Source organism: Ambystoma mexicanum, chromosome 11 (assembly GCF_040938575.1).
Source record: "Ambystoma mexicanum isolate Mex_15411 chromosome 11, UKY_AmexF1_1, whole genome shotgun sequence".
NCBI classification, from domain to species: domain Eukaryota; kingdom Metazoa; phylum Chordata; class Amphibia; order Caudata; family Ambystomatidae; genus Ambystoma; species Ambystoma mexicanum.
The window spans coordinates 27,474,926-27,489,870 of record NC_090934.1 but is presented as its reverse complement, the minus strand read 5'-3'; the positions used below and the strand labels follow the sequence as shown (position 1 = coordinate 27,489,870).

The 14,945-nt window shown below is 47.9% G+C and overlaps 1 protein-coding gene across 1 annotated transcript in view; it reads right to left on the bottom strand.

Annotated features, from left to right (window-relative positions):
- Positions 1 to 10,010: 10,010 nt before the first annotated feature.
- Positions 10,011 to 14,945, bottom strand: part of YARS1 (tyrosyl-tRNA synthetase 1) — a 100,105-nt gene continuing 95,170 nt past the window's right edge. The window contains exons 11-14 of the mRNA XM_069622455.1: positions 14,222 to 14,319; positions 13,758 to 13,951; positions 12,687 to 12,828; positions 10,011 to 10,603 (exon numbers count right to left, since the gene is read on the bottom strand). Coding sequence (XP_069478556.1) covers positions 10,493 to 10,603; positions 12,687 to 12,828; positions 13,758 to 13,951; positions 14,222 to 14,319 — 545 coding nt within the window. The 3' untranslated portion in view covers positions 10,011 to 10,492. The remainder of the gene's footprint in view (positions 10,604 to 12,686; positions 12,829 to 13,757; positions 13,952 to 14,221; positions 14,320 to 14,945) is intronic.

The window sequence follows — 14,945 nt, the reverse complement described above, 5'->3', positions numbered from 1 at the left end:
TGGTTGGGAGGGGGGGGGATCGTGAAGATAATAGTGTTGTGGTCCGACCATGGACAGGGGAGGTTGGAGAGGATGATGGTGTTGCTTTTGTGATCCAGGATCCAGTCCCAAGTTCGGCCCTGGGCCTGTGTGGGGTTGGTGATCAGATGGGTGTAGCCAGGGGATGCCATGATATTAGCCAGTGCTGTGGCCTATGGGTACAGAGGGTCATTGTGGCAGAGGTCGCCCAGGATTAGGGTTTGGGTAGATGGTTTCAGGTTGGTCAGAGCAAGTAGTGAGAGATCATCTTCGAATGAGGCTAGTGGACCACGTGGCCGGTAAATGAGGTGGAGGGTGATGGAAGCATTGGAGGAGCATCTGAGTTTAGCTGATAGGGGGTCACAGTTGGGAGTGGGGCAGCAGTTAAGGAGGAAGGCGTCTTTGTAGATTGGGGCTACACCACCCCCTTTTGTAAGGTTTCTGTCATGGCGGGGTAGAGCATAGCCGCTGGGGACCACTAAGGAGAGAGCAGGGCCAGATGTGGGAGTGAGCCATGTTTCCGTTGTGCGATGATGTCCAGGTTGTTAGAGGTAATAAGATCAAGGACCTCATGGGCATGCGCTGGCAGGGATCTGGTGTTAAATAAAGGTGCATATTAGAGGCGGGGCCTGAAGCTTGGGTTGTGGGGGGTTGTTGGTGGGTGGGGAGCTTCACGGGAGGTGCCCTTGGGCAGTGCTGGGGCAAGGTAGAGCCTTGGCTGGTGGGCTGTGCGGTCTTTCAAGCAGGTATTGCGCAGTATGTTGGGGGGTGGAAGTGAGAGGTCGGGAGGCGTGATGGTGTGCGTAGCAGGGTGGGTAATACGGTCGCGGAGTGGCTGAGGTGCGAGCTTGGTGTGCTGAGCTGGCAAGTGGGTGGTGTGGGGCAGGTTGCAGGTGCTTGGAGCTGCACGAAGTGGCGCTGAATCGGGCGCTACCTGGTGCTAGTAGGTGTAGTGAGAGCCCCTCCTAAGGGGTGGTGGGGGCGAGGTCTGCCCATTTCGGATTGCAGTCCTCGAGGTGCTCTTGTCTATGGTACTTGAGGACATGCTGTATGTGTTATGGGTCATTTGGGGGGGGGGGGGGGGGGGAGTAATGGTAGGTTGGTGGGTCTCGATGTGCAGGACTGCCTTTGTGAGGAATAGGTTGCAGCTGGTGGAGGGATGTGTGCGCGCAGGCCACCCCGTGAGGCTGTCTGTGCTGGTTGCTGTACAGTTATGATGCAGGTGGTGTGGCTGTGAGGATATGTGGGGGATGTTCGTGTTGTGTGGCTGGAGGGTGTTGTGGTGCACTTGTGTGGTGCGCAACGTGAGGGGGGGAAGAAAGAAGGAGGAAGCTGCTGGTGACTGTGGCTGGACCAGGGCGCTTGCAAATGGGGGACTTGAGTGCTGCTGCGTACGTTAAGGACAGCAGGCGCTCTGGGGAGGCCGCAAATTCAGGACATGGTCGGACACGGTTGTTGGTCCCCAAATGAGGGGTTTATAGGAGTGGGTGTGGCGGTTTGCAGGATCACTCTAGGATGCGTTCATGGTTACGGGGGGAGAGCAGGGCCAGCTTGTTGGTGGCGAGAGCTGCGGGTGCTGTGTGTTGGGCTACGGGGACAGGTCCGACAGACCGGCTGGACATGTTAAGGGGTGGGGGAGGGAGAGTGTTGTGCACTGGGTTTGGGTGCTCTGGCACAGGGTTGTTTAGTTTAGTGGTGGCGCGGGGAGTGGATATAGGCAATGGGTGAGATCTGAATATGCAGTTGGGAGATAGAGAAGCAGAACAAAGATAACAGTAGGCCGGTGCAGGTGTCAGCAACGCACTCCAGGGCTTACCTTTGGTCTTGGTGGTGTTGCCTCTAATGGTGGGTGCAAGGGATTGGTGGCTGGGCCCATCACAGTATCACCAGCAGAGACCGGCAGAGACCATCAGCGAGGGCCTCAGCTTTTGGTCTCCACTAATGGCCGGCTCCGCCTTCTCCGCTTGATCGGGTTGCCGGCAATGAGGCATCTGTGAAGTGGCAGCGGCCATGTTCTCGTGGTGCTGGGGCTCCAGGGCATCCATGGGCACGGTGCAAAGGTCGCATCTAGGTGATGTTGGTGTGCCAGTCCCAAGGTGGCAAACGGGACCGGCAGAGACAGTCAGTGAGGGCCATAGTTTCTGTCCTCCAAATATGGCAGGCTGCGCTTTTTCTAGCTTGATCAAAGTACTTTAAAGTAAGTTACATAACTTGGAACCTTGCTGAACACTTGTTTTAGGATAGGGAATGACTAGCACTACCTTATCATTTTTTTTAAATGTAATTAATCATTTAATTTAATGTGTTCTGCTCACAAGGAACTGTTAACATAAAAGAAAAACGAATCTAAGCAAGAAGAAACAAGATGTAATATACAAATTGCCTAACAAAAATATACATCAATTCATCATAAAAGCTATAATAAAAAACAAGAAACCAAATCTTCAATTTTTGAGATTATGCAGATTACAGATTAAACAGTGTATCCACTATTACCCAGATTTGATATAGTGCAATCAGCAAGTGAACCAATCCAGAATTAAAAAGTAAAACCAGAAATGCTCGGTCTTGATCACAATGTAATACCCAATAAACCTTCCCAGGTTACACATATATACACTTCCAAGTACTTAGCATGTTGTCACAAAATGCATCAGGAATTCTAAAATGTGTTTACATATCCCAAAATGTCTGGTTTTAACCAACAAACCCGGTCTTGGCCCAATAATTGACATAACAGGGAGTTGGTTCGTGCAAAGTCTTGAAATTAGTTTTCTCACTGACGGATCAGGGGATTCTACAAGATATCTTCGGGGAATTGACATACGTGCCACAATTCGATAGGATGTTAATTTCTCAAAATCCGTAAAGTTAAGGTTCCAATCCCGCAATAGGATCTTCTTATGGAAGGGCGGTTTAGGCACATAATTATCAGTTCTATCCTCAGCGTTACAAGTGGCAGAGGAACAATTAATGGTTTCTAAAGTAAAGCAAAGTTAACCCCTTTTGCCTTGGGTTCCTTAGCACCCAGACAAGGTACCTAAAAAGAGGACATTTGGGAGAGTTGAAAGACGTCAAATGCAACTGACCTCTACATTTCAGAGTCAGGGCTCTCGGAGATGTTAAGCCCAATTCGAATCTTAAAATGTGCCAGGGCAAGAGTTTAGCATTCGTTTCTAAAAGCGGCCCAACAAAACATTAAGGTAGTCAATCAGGAAACGCTAATGCCCCCAATTCATAAAGAATTGCTGTGCAGAAGCACTGTATTTAGAGTTTCGTGAGACCAGTCAGACTGTAGCCTGCTGTGCAGAACTGTAAATCAGGCCAGTCAGCTGCGCCACCCTCCTGGACGTAATAGAGAGCAATTCAACAAAATGCCCCGACAGCCCTAGTTCCAGGCCCAAATAAGTATAACTGGTAACATATTCAATAACATTGCAATCCCGAACCAGAGGTAACTTACATTTAGGGTGAGAACAGAGCATGGCTTTAGATGTGTCGTAATTAATCTCGCGATGGTTCTCCTGAGCATAGGAACCCAGAGCTTTTAGCGATCTTGACACACTTGTGTACGTATGGTAAAAAATGAATAGATCTTCTGCGTACATGAGGGCAGTAACATGTATCGTACCCAATTTAGGGGGGCAGCGGACAGCAGCACTGTTGTTTCGGGAGATCGGCCATGTACAGATTGAACAATAGGGGGCCAACAAGCAACATTGTTTAATCCCCCCTGGTGGTAGTTATCCAATCTATGAAATGGCCGGCTCAGTCTAATCGAACCTACACCCTTGCACAGGTGTGTCATTGTATCATGTCCTGTAGAAGATAGGCTGGGCAACCCACCTCCTCAAGCTTGCGCCAAAGTTCATGAGAAAACCTTCCGTCACATTAAACATGGACAGAAAGCAGTAGTTTGATTGGGAGGGTGTGCAAGCCCTTCTTATAGACCAGGATAAAGATTGCACTCCGCCAAGACTCTGGATAGTACGTGACGGCAGACCCTTTTAAACAGTTCCTCTAGGATAGAGGCCCACTTTTCAGGATCTTTAAGCACAATGTTTGCCAGCCCGTTTGGGCCCGAGAACTTCCCGATAGCCGTCAGGATGCAATCGCGATCATAGCCCAGAGCCCGATCCATAACGGGTGCTACATTCACACACCGAGACCCTACATCCTCTTAAGAAGAGAAAATGTGTTTGGACCAACACTCTGAATTAAATTAGCAGTCCTTCTGCCCCCTTGCTGTTCTCAGAGCCTGCCAAATAGTCCTAGTGGAACCGCTCTTCAGTATATTGTACATTCCATGTCAATGGCCATTTCTTTCTGAGCTGTTGCACAATTTGACCCAGTTTGCATAGCGGGACTTTATCTTGGCAATCATTTTGGGCATCACGATCTTATTAGATTCATTGCCCTTCCAATCACTTCCATCTCTTGGCGTCTCTAGGACCTCCCCTTGGAATTTGCCTGGGGGTGGGGGGTGCAGTAACTGAGTCAAATTTGGTACACCGCTCAAAGAGCCAATCTTCCAGTTCATCCCCAGTTAACAGACTCATTTCAGAGGTAAATCCCATTTGGTTATTCGATCAAAAATTAGAAAATGTGCTCACATTGGCCTCCGACCACGACAAGCAGTTTCCCTGTGTGATTTATGCCCAGGTCTCCAATTATTGGGGAGGCATGATCACTCCATTCAAAACAGCTCACAGTTAAATTCCGTACTTTATTCAACAGACATTCATTCAGATGTGCACCAATACTCCAAGGTAGCAGAAGATTTACCATTGGACCTTGTAGCCTGTCCTGGTATATCGCCCAAGGTGCTGCCATTTAACAACGAAAGCTCCCAGTCCTTGGCAAAGGCCAGCCAATGACAGCCCCGAGTGTTCAAATCTTTATAGGGCGTTTTACATCTTGCAGCGACGTGGGAGTGGGCTACGACAGTGCATCAATCCTCACATCTTACATTAAAGTCGACTCCCAACAAAACCAGGTCACTACCATTGACCTTATGCCATTTTATTAATAGATTAGATAGCTGGTCCATAATGACTTCCGTCTAAATGGTCCCCGGCGGTCAATGTGTTTATCACTAGGGCTCGTTTAGTGGCGTTCGTGGAAATAAATTAGATCGCCAGTATGTATTCATTCTGAGACTCGTCTGGCGAACCAAGAATTCCTTATACCACTTAACACGCCTCAATAGGGCCTTCCTAAAGGACTCTTGTTTGCCGGAAAGTGGAACAATGTGTGGCCATCAGCATAGAAAGCCGACATCATCCATGTTTCTTGAAGTATAACGATGTAATTGCAAAGAAGCTCCTTCAAATGATGGCAACGCGAGTTCCAGGGCATCTGAAAGATCAGGCCTCGACAGTGGGTCTCACAGGCAGGAAACTTAAAAGCTGTTCCCACTCGTGAATGCAGTCACTTCCTTCTACCGAGAGGGGGGGTTTGCGTTAGTTTCCTAATAATGTGTGAGCTTGAAGGCCTCTTCGTACAATTATAGCAGGGTGTGGGGGTGCGCTCATATTTGCCATCTAATTCAAACCCCAACATCTTTAATTCAGTTACCCGAGATCACCAAGTGTAACAGGTCATGCATAGGTCAGTGTACACATGAGACACATTCACCACCAACAGTCAAGGGCTCAACAAATTCAAAATCATCAGAAGTCAAAATCCTAAGTGGTAGGATATGATGTATTAACTTGAGTAAATCACAACGATTTAACCATTTTAACTCCTTTTGATGATTTAACGGCAATGGTGTAGCACTCTCGCCCCCTCAGTTATGCCCTTTCTTATCGCAGCCCCAAAACCCAAGGAGCGACGGGGGGGGGGTTGATCTTAACGTCATCATTATGCGACTCATCTGAAGATTGTATAGAGTCATCTTCTGCTTCAAGAAGGGGATGCCACCTCCACAGGGTGTCTAACCCCAACCACTGGAGCACGGTCCTTGATCAAACAGCTTGTCAGGGTTCCCTTAGGTTTCAAGGTAAGAAATTTACATCGATGTCCCTTTTGCCTTCTTTTTCTGGGAAGCTTAATTGGTTCAGAAATACCAGTAGAGTTTAGAGGATCCACTTGAGGCAACAGTGCAGCTGTTTTTATCTTAGCTTCCAGGATGCTTTTTTCTTTGCCAACCTCTGCTGGTTTCTAGTCAAATGTAAGATGGAGCCATTTTGCAGATCAACTCCATCATCACACTTATCCGACTCTTCATGTCCACTTGCTGAGTGGCCTGCAGCTCTAAGATGGATTCAGTTGCCTGGCGGGATGGGCGGAGGAACCATAGCGACATTTGATTTTGAGATATCAATAACAAACACACAACAAACCAATTTGTATCCTGGCGCAGTTGGAATTCCGAACTGAGAAGCAAGAACAACAGAATGATTAGATATCGCTACCCAAAAAGCGCAACGGAAATCCACCGTTGATCAGGCAATGAGGTACCCCATCAATTTCTCCACTCAAAGCATCATCTCGCCATGGCTGTGCTGAGCTTCGTTTATTCACCCACATAATTGCAGAAAGATCTTCGCCGAAAACTGGCGTGGCTATGCTTGAGCCAAGATCTACTGGCTCACTACACAATGAATTAGCACACTCTGAAGTTGACACATTTGGGTAAAGCACAGTTGTATTTGACAGATGTTGGGTGGAATGGGTGTGAAGATTAAAACGTCATTAACGTCAATCTTAGCCTTGGCGCCACTCCCAAGTTGAGGGCATCCTCCCTAATGGCTGCCGGGTTCTGCAGTGAGTGACATAGATCGAGGAGGGAATCATCAATAGGAAGCAAGGTTTCTTTACTAACAGTAACCCACCCACTGCCACTTCCATCGTGGGGGCCACCTCTGCTAGGGCCGATGGGAGATTGTGCGAGGCAGCTGGTGATTTCACCATACTGATCGTTAACCGTTCCGGATATCTTTCTTCCAATGTAACGAGTGAAATGTTTAACAGGATTTGAGAAGCAGCTGTAACTTTCAAGGATTTACCAAGGTTGGCATAAGGTTTTTTTCTTCCTTAGGTTCTAATGTTTAGTTCTGGTCGCGACGAGCATGATGCGGGTAGCTTTTAGGTGTGTCAGCCATTCAAAGAGCGTTGTGGATAGTGCGGGAAACGGATGCACCACTGCACCTTACTCGCAACTTCACCTCGCTGTGCAGTATTGTTAGGTACATAGTACATATGATTGATATTATCCCCCTCCCAACTTACACTGTCGATACAAACTGTATTTAAAATTGAAACTGTAGTGGGGGTCCCAATAGAAACCAAACTGACTGCATATGTATGCATACACAAAGTTCTCTGTAAAGATCAAAAGTTCCAGTTCACAACGTTGGGGAGAAGACTCCCTGCCCCTAACCTTCTTCAGGTTTCTCGAGGTATTTCGCAATGTCAGGGGGGAATGACTCCCTTACCCTGGCCTTTCTCGGGCTTTACAATGCAGTCGCAATACCAGGACGAATGACGCCCTCCCCATGGCCTTTCTCACTTGAGTTTCAAACACAGTTCTTAACTGCTCTTCTTTTAATGGGGTTTATTTGGTATATTCCCTTTACCAAGTACTGCGACAATGAAGATGAAATGGTGCTGTGCCCAAACGTTGGGCCCCACACCCTGGTTTCTATTGTGGTTTGATTTGGCCCACTTGGTTAACTCTCCTGACAAGTGGGACCACTAGGAAGACTTCTCACTTCCAGTTTTGGGTCCCCAACCTCTGGTTTGGACCTTTTGCTGTTCCGCTCCCTTGGCTCGCTCTCCCGCCAAGTAAGGAAGCAAGGGAGATGCCCCGCTTCTCAGTGGGGGGTCCTCAGTCCCAGTTTCTCTCCTTACTTAAGTACTATGAAGATGACTGATGGCGATCTTCGTTATTGGGCGCGGGTCCCAGACCCGTCTTTCTTGCTTTCTTTCTTGGGTGTTTAGGAAATCAGCTTTCTTCCTAAGGGTTTCCTTTCTTTCTGCCCCAACCTACCATCCAGGTCACCCCTGTACCTTTAGTGTCTTTACCGGTAGGTTTTAGTTGGTCTTGGGATCTTTCGACTTTGGATTTGGGCTTCCGCGGTCTTCCACTTCTTCGGAGACTCTGCAGTGTTCGGTCCCTGACATCGAGCGGGTCTCCTCTCTACCGAGCCGTCCCTTGGCTTCACCCGCCTGGACTGCTGCTTCTCCCCCTCTGCCCGAGCGTTCCTTCCAAGTTGGATGGACCGATTGGGAGCAGTCCCGGCATGCCTCCGTTCTGCAGCCCCTTCAGTTTGCCGACAGCTCGAGCGTTCCCCATGCTTGCGGTTCCTCCACTGAAGGCTTCTCTCCACTTCCCGTTTTCCCTCTTCTATTCAATAGAGATTTGGAAAACACTAGAATGTTCACTAGTGGTTCCAGGAGTGCTCTTCATTCTTCCGCATTCCCCCCTCATCTCAGTACCGGTCCTATAGTCCTCCCTTGGGTAGACTAGATTCTTTCTTGTCTCATTATTTATGATGTTGACTACATGACACATGTATATGGGGCAACATGGTAATGGTGGGGTAGGTGAGGGGGATCGGAGTAGAGTATACTGCGTTCTCCCACCCCATGAGATCCTCCCACCGAGTACCACCCCCAAGGGGACAAGCGGGTAGCGGCCTCACCTCCCTGGCATCAAGTGAAGGGACTCTCCCAGGGAAGAAGTGACAACACCAAGGGATTCGTCACTTCACACAACCCTACACAAGTAGACAAGTAGTGGTTCTGAAAACCTCATCTCGGAGCCCACATCGTATCACCATACCTACACAGTCTTTTCAGAACCAAACTGTCCTTAGAAACATTAAGGCACAGCAAAATGTGGCCTTTAACCTGGCTGTTAAGCAATGCTGGCCTCAAGAACGATACACAGAGGATCAATTGGCCAACCCCATAATGGCTTGGTAAATTGGCAGAGGTTCATTACAGAGTTAAACCATCATTATTAATAGGGTTATTCATTGAGCGCAGAAAATAGCTTCAGGAAGCATCAGAGCACTGTACAGGTTAGAGGAGGAAGTGAATTACAATGGAGCAATAACGGGGGGGATGGGCATTCTGGCAGCAAGGGCAGGAAACGTGGGGAGCAGATGGCCCAGCATCAGGTCAGGTGGGGAGCGGAAGGGCTGTGAACCTAGGGTTTCAGGAGGATCAATTTCTTTAAGAGGAGGGTCTTGAGCTATGCCCTTACCCTTTTGAGAGAAGCTCCTAATCTGAGTGGGACCCCCATCTGCAAAACCGTCATGCAATTGGCCGCAGGAAGTTTTCTATATGTGTTGAACACAGGGCTCTGCAACCTGTGGCTCTCCAGATGTTTTGACCACAATTCCCATGATCCCTTCCCACTGACCATCTTAGGTAGTTGTAGTCCAAAACGTTGAGAGCCAAAGGTTTGCAGACCACATGTGACAGGAACCCCCAACCAGTGAGGGAGGCTCAGACAGATCACTCTTACTTGTGGCTTGATAGCATTAAGCTTGGTAGGAGCTAGGAAGTCTCTAGACTCTAACCGCGAGGATAATACGGTTAAAGAAGATGCATATAGATGACCCAAATTCAGGGAAAGTCGTTACCGCCAATAGATGCCATGAAAAATACACCCAGAAACCCAAATGTCAATTGCTTTTCCAAGAACCACCTTGGATATTCAGGGGCCACACGCGTGATCAGACAGAACTGGTTGGGTCCATGAGGACAGGAAGGCTGATGGATTGGCGATATTCTGTGCATGTCCAAAAAGATGATACAAAATGGCGGGACACCTTGTTAAAATCTATCACAATGTCATGAAGAGGTTGGAAGCAGAGTTGAAGGCAACACAGGCGAACCGTCCCAATTCAAACTACACCAATTTGGTTACCCCTTTAATATCAGTTTATCATTGCCACGCTAACTCATACCGTGGAACCTTCCAATAATCGGATACCCAGTTATGTACCTTCTGCAAAGCAACCAGAAAATCCAAATTTCTTTTAAATAATCATTTAATGAGGGCGAAAGAGACTACGCCCGAAATAAACCGTGTCCCATAAAAATGTTCGTTCAAATCTGCTTTGTAGGAATGAGATAAAACCGGGCAGATATTGAGGTGTCTCCAGGCGTCCTGCACCAGACTCAGCCTTACTGCATTCAAAAGGCACATCTCTAAAAGGGATAGTGTGCCAGTCTCCAGATGTTTACTAGAGGGGGAAAGGACACATGCAAATCTGTTGGTGAAGTGCTCCTCCAAGATCCCGACTCCTTGAAGAGATGGGCCTTGCTCAGCCTTTAATCCCGCTGGTCGCTGTAGGGCCGAAGTCCACCACCATAAGCATTAACAGGAGAAGCCTGAAAATGGTGATTAATTAATATGGACAGAAAGGCACCTCCGTCCAAGCAGCATGGGGTACCACATGAACCCCTGCTTAAGGGCAGGGGGTGGGCATGACAGTGGCCAGGGAGGCAGCGGTTAGCTGATGTTTGCTCCATTCAGTGTTTTACACGTCACGTTCCCCAGCTTCGTCATGAAGTTCTTCTGCCTCCATTGCGCCTGGAAATCTCCAGAGATCTTGAATTCAGCCTGGAAGGAAAGGAGATAAATGTAGAGGGTTGTCATGAATTGAATTTATTGTTAAACCCCACCCCCTAAAATGTGCACCGTTTCACTCCATCCTCCAAAAGGAACTTGCCTGGGAGAGGGGAAAATGGATTTACATTTCACATGTGAACCAGCAGCTCAGATCAGCTAAGCAGAGAGACACCCAAGTCTGCTGTATGTGAATGCTTGCTAAACCCGAAGTGTATATGGTCTTTCCCCTTTTGCAATGGCTGGCAGGCGAAGAACGATGGTCTGGAGGGTGGCCAGAGCAATGCCAGAGGTTAAGACTAATTCAAAACCTTCTAGCCATCACCTCTTTTTTGTTAAAACTCTTGAAAACCACAGCAAGAGAGCAGCAGGTACTAGAAAGAAGCACTGGCAAAGTTAACAGTCGTTGGTCTTGCACAGGGACCTTTTTGCATTACCAGGTACTGTATGAATCCACTGGATACAGCAGGTATGGACATACATTTGCCATATACTTAAGTCACATGCCATGCGTTCCTATCAATCCCCTAGGTACTTGCATAATGTCAGGTATTCCCATGTAATGGCAGCTGCTCACAAGAGATACCAACTGTTGCCATCAAATGCCTAGGTGCATATGCAGTGGCGCACTATATCCCTGAGGTATGTCGAGCCAGAAAACATGTAGTGGGGCCCTATATCCCTGGGGTATGCGAGCCAGGAAGCAATTTGTTTGGGACAGTTAGTGTTCCCCTAGTTAGGCCCCTGGCATCACACAAAGTTTCCTGATCCCATGACCTTCAAAACTAGGATCCCTTGTGGTTTATAGATTGTGTCCCCAGGGCCATCACTTGGGGGTTGCAGCTGAAATCCCTGCTGTCTGATTTGGGGTTGAATGCCCGAAATGGAAATGTTTGAGGGAGAAAAGACCGAAGATTATTTCTTTGAAATAATCTTTGGTCTTTTCTCCCCTGAACATTCCCAACTTACCCAAACCCCTACCCACAACCCCACCCACACCCCCAACCCCCTAGTTACCTTGCATTCTGTCTCGCTCTGTCCATGCAATGTCTATTCCCCTTCACTTCTGTGATCGGGAACCGTCGCAGCAGGGTCCTTTCCTTTTTTGTTTTTCTCAGGTCAGCTGGGCGGTTGTCCCTGCAACCCCCGCTCACTATACTGTACAGTACAGTATAGTGAGTGGGGGTTGTGGGAACACCGTTGCAGTCTTGTTTTGGGGGGACTGCGGGACAGCTGCGGGGGACACCGTCGCAACCCCCGCTCACAGTATAGTGAGCAAGGGTCGCGGGGGACACCCCTGCAGCCCTAGACCAAATTGAAAAGACATACCCAACCAAAAGTCGACCTTTTAGAAGTCTAACATTTGGTAGTACCTTCTTTAGGACTTTTGGTTGGGTAGGTCTTTTCAACAGTCTTTTTGGCCGAAACCTGTTGTCTCCCTTGCTATCCCTGGCCAAAAACAATAAATACTTGTTTTAATGTATTTGCAACCAGTGGTCAGTGGGTATTTGTCAAGGTCCATTGGGCAGGGGAACATGGTACTATCCCATTTGGTGGTCACAACTGAAAGACCTTGGTAATATGGGCCCGTACACACCGATATTAACACTACATTTGGTGATGAAATCTATATCATATTACACTGATATCGTAATCATATTTTTCTTAGTGTACTGAGGAACAATGTTATGTGACGCACTTCCTGTTTTGTAAAGGGGTGAAACATTGTGTGCCATCACTTCCCCCGATGTCACTTGGGCTGGGGTCAAATAACATCACTTCCTGTGATGTCAACAGAGGTCAAGGGTTGCGTTATGTCACTCTCGTTATCCCCGGCATTTTGGTGAAATGACATCCCTGTGTCTCCCCTGGACCCTTAAGAGTTCCATCAACCAAACCTGCTTCACTCAATACAAAGGTTCGATCCTCATTGACAAACAACACTCTTAGTAAAACCGCCCCAAAAGCAATAACCAGGAAAAACAGGGGCTTTGGGGCAACTGATCAGAGACTATGCTACTCTGATAGGTGGGAGGCCAAGGCTGGGAAGGTAGGAAAGAAAGACGTTGAACGTTACCTGCAACTTTTCAAACACTTTCTTCTTGGGCTTCAGCTCCTCGTCTGGCTTCCCGCTTTCATATCCTTCCACAAAAACACGGTCCCCCGGTGCCGAGCCTTCCGGAGGATCAAGCGGCTCCACCTGCCGGTTCTCCCCGGCCCTGTAAAAGGACATAGATATTGAAGAAAGATTCACCCCGAAGTGTACATGAAGAGCAGCAAGTGACAAGCAAAAACAAGTACTGACAATTGCACAAGAGGCCGCACAAGCCTGTTGCAAGAAAGTCAGAATGGGCAGTAAAAGACCATCTCGGACATGTACGCAGGGAGCAGGAAAACCCCACTCCAGAAGAGCCAGCAGGAGGCCCGCTTGAAAATGGAAACTAGCAGAATCAAGAGCTATGTTTTTACAAACACACCATGAGCAGCAAGAACTTCAAGGAAACCCCAAGAGCAATAAACCAGACGGGACACAAGGAATAGCAAGAAAGCTGACCTGGAAATAAGGGCCCCATTACAAATCCACTGAATACTGCCAAGCGGAATTACTATTACTGCCACATGGTATGGTGGGATTACCGCTGGATTATAAAGGGTGGTATGGCATGGTTAGTCTCCATTTATGGTCCAATAGGATTCCAAGGGTATTTTGGCGGAATTGCTGCTGGCGGTAATTTGCGATGATTTTACTTTTTTATGGTGGTAAGGCAGCAGAATTACCTCCAGCATTATACTGGAGGTTTTTCCTCTGCCTCACTACCAAAGATGTAGTACAGCAATGTGGTAATTCAATGGTAACAGGGTTAACATTGCATTACCGCCGTTTTTCCCAAACCGTCATACTCGTAATGGGGCCGGACCCAGCACAAAGAGCAGCAAGGGGCCGGTCCTGTAGCTGCCTGATGGACAAAAGTGAGCAACTCTGTTAAACAGGACTTGTCATGAGTATCAAACTGCCAAAATACCGAGCAGAACCTGAGTGTTCAAAGAAGGAACCTGGGTAGTAACAAATACAGATTTACACTGCTCTGTTCTACCAATCAAATGCAGCTTCTTAGATTTGGGAGCAGCGCGATCACATGGCACTTACGTGGAAGCACACAGCAGCATAGCCTGGGATTCCACACCACGCATTTTCTGTGGTTTGAGGTTACATAGCAGGACCACCATTCTGTCTTGGAGCTGCTCTGCAGAGACGTACTGGACAAGACCGCTCACTACCGTCCTCGGCTGCGCCTCTCCCACGTCGATTGTCTCCACATACAGGCTGTCCGCATCAGGGTGCTGCCAAAAGAAGGGTTAGTCATGAAAAGGGGTCCATGGGAACTATATTCATCTGTTAAGGACATTGGGGGACCTGGGATGGATCAAGTAGGGGTCTCAATAAGAGCATGGTCCGGAAAGAGGTCTGGAAACGAGCGGGGTTGCTACAGCCAGAGTGGGTGGACAGAATGATGTGCAGCAAAAGGGCAATTTTCATGTCTCCAGACACTATACAACTATAGTTGGATCTATAAGTTCACACTAGTGCTTCAGATAAGAGTGCAGCTGTACCTTTCCCACAGCAATCACTTTCCCGACACGAAGGTCAAGGCGCGATGGCTCTGCATCCTCTGGGTTTGAGTTCTTGCTGGGTTCCTTCACAGCAGGCTCTGCACAAGAAGAAAAGGACAAGGTACTTATTCAGACATTGCAGGCTCTGCACAAGAAGAAAAGGACAGGGTTCTTGTTCAGACATTGCAGGCTCTGCACAAGAAGAAAAGGACAAGGTTCTTATTCAGACATTGCAGGCTCTGCACAAGGAGAAAAGGGCAAGGTTCTTTTTCAGACATTGCAGGCTCTGCACAAGGAGAAAAGAGCAAGGTTCTTATTCAGACAGTGCAGGCTCTGCACAAGGAGAAAAGGAAAGGTTCTAATTCAGATATTTCAAAGAGACAGTTCAGACTGAGTGCACAACACCGCCCCCAGCCCCGGGACATCGAGCACCAAAATCTTCCAATGGTCGGAATGGCTTCCTACCAAGAACCCGCGTCTAGGCACTAGCCACATAAGGCATTGGACAAAGTGGCTCACCAACACTAGCCACTCGTGCTCTCTTGCAACTGGTCTTATTTGAAAAATCTCCAACCAAATGTGTGAATTAAAAGGGTTTTATATTTAGCTTTTTTAAAAGCATAAAAAAAATCCCCCTCTGGATCTCGCTAAAACACCTGGCGACGATTAGAACCAGGAGGCGCGCAAATTTTGAACTCGCTGGACAATGCATAACGGAATGGCA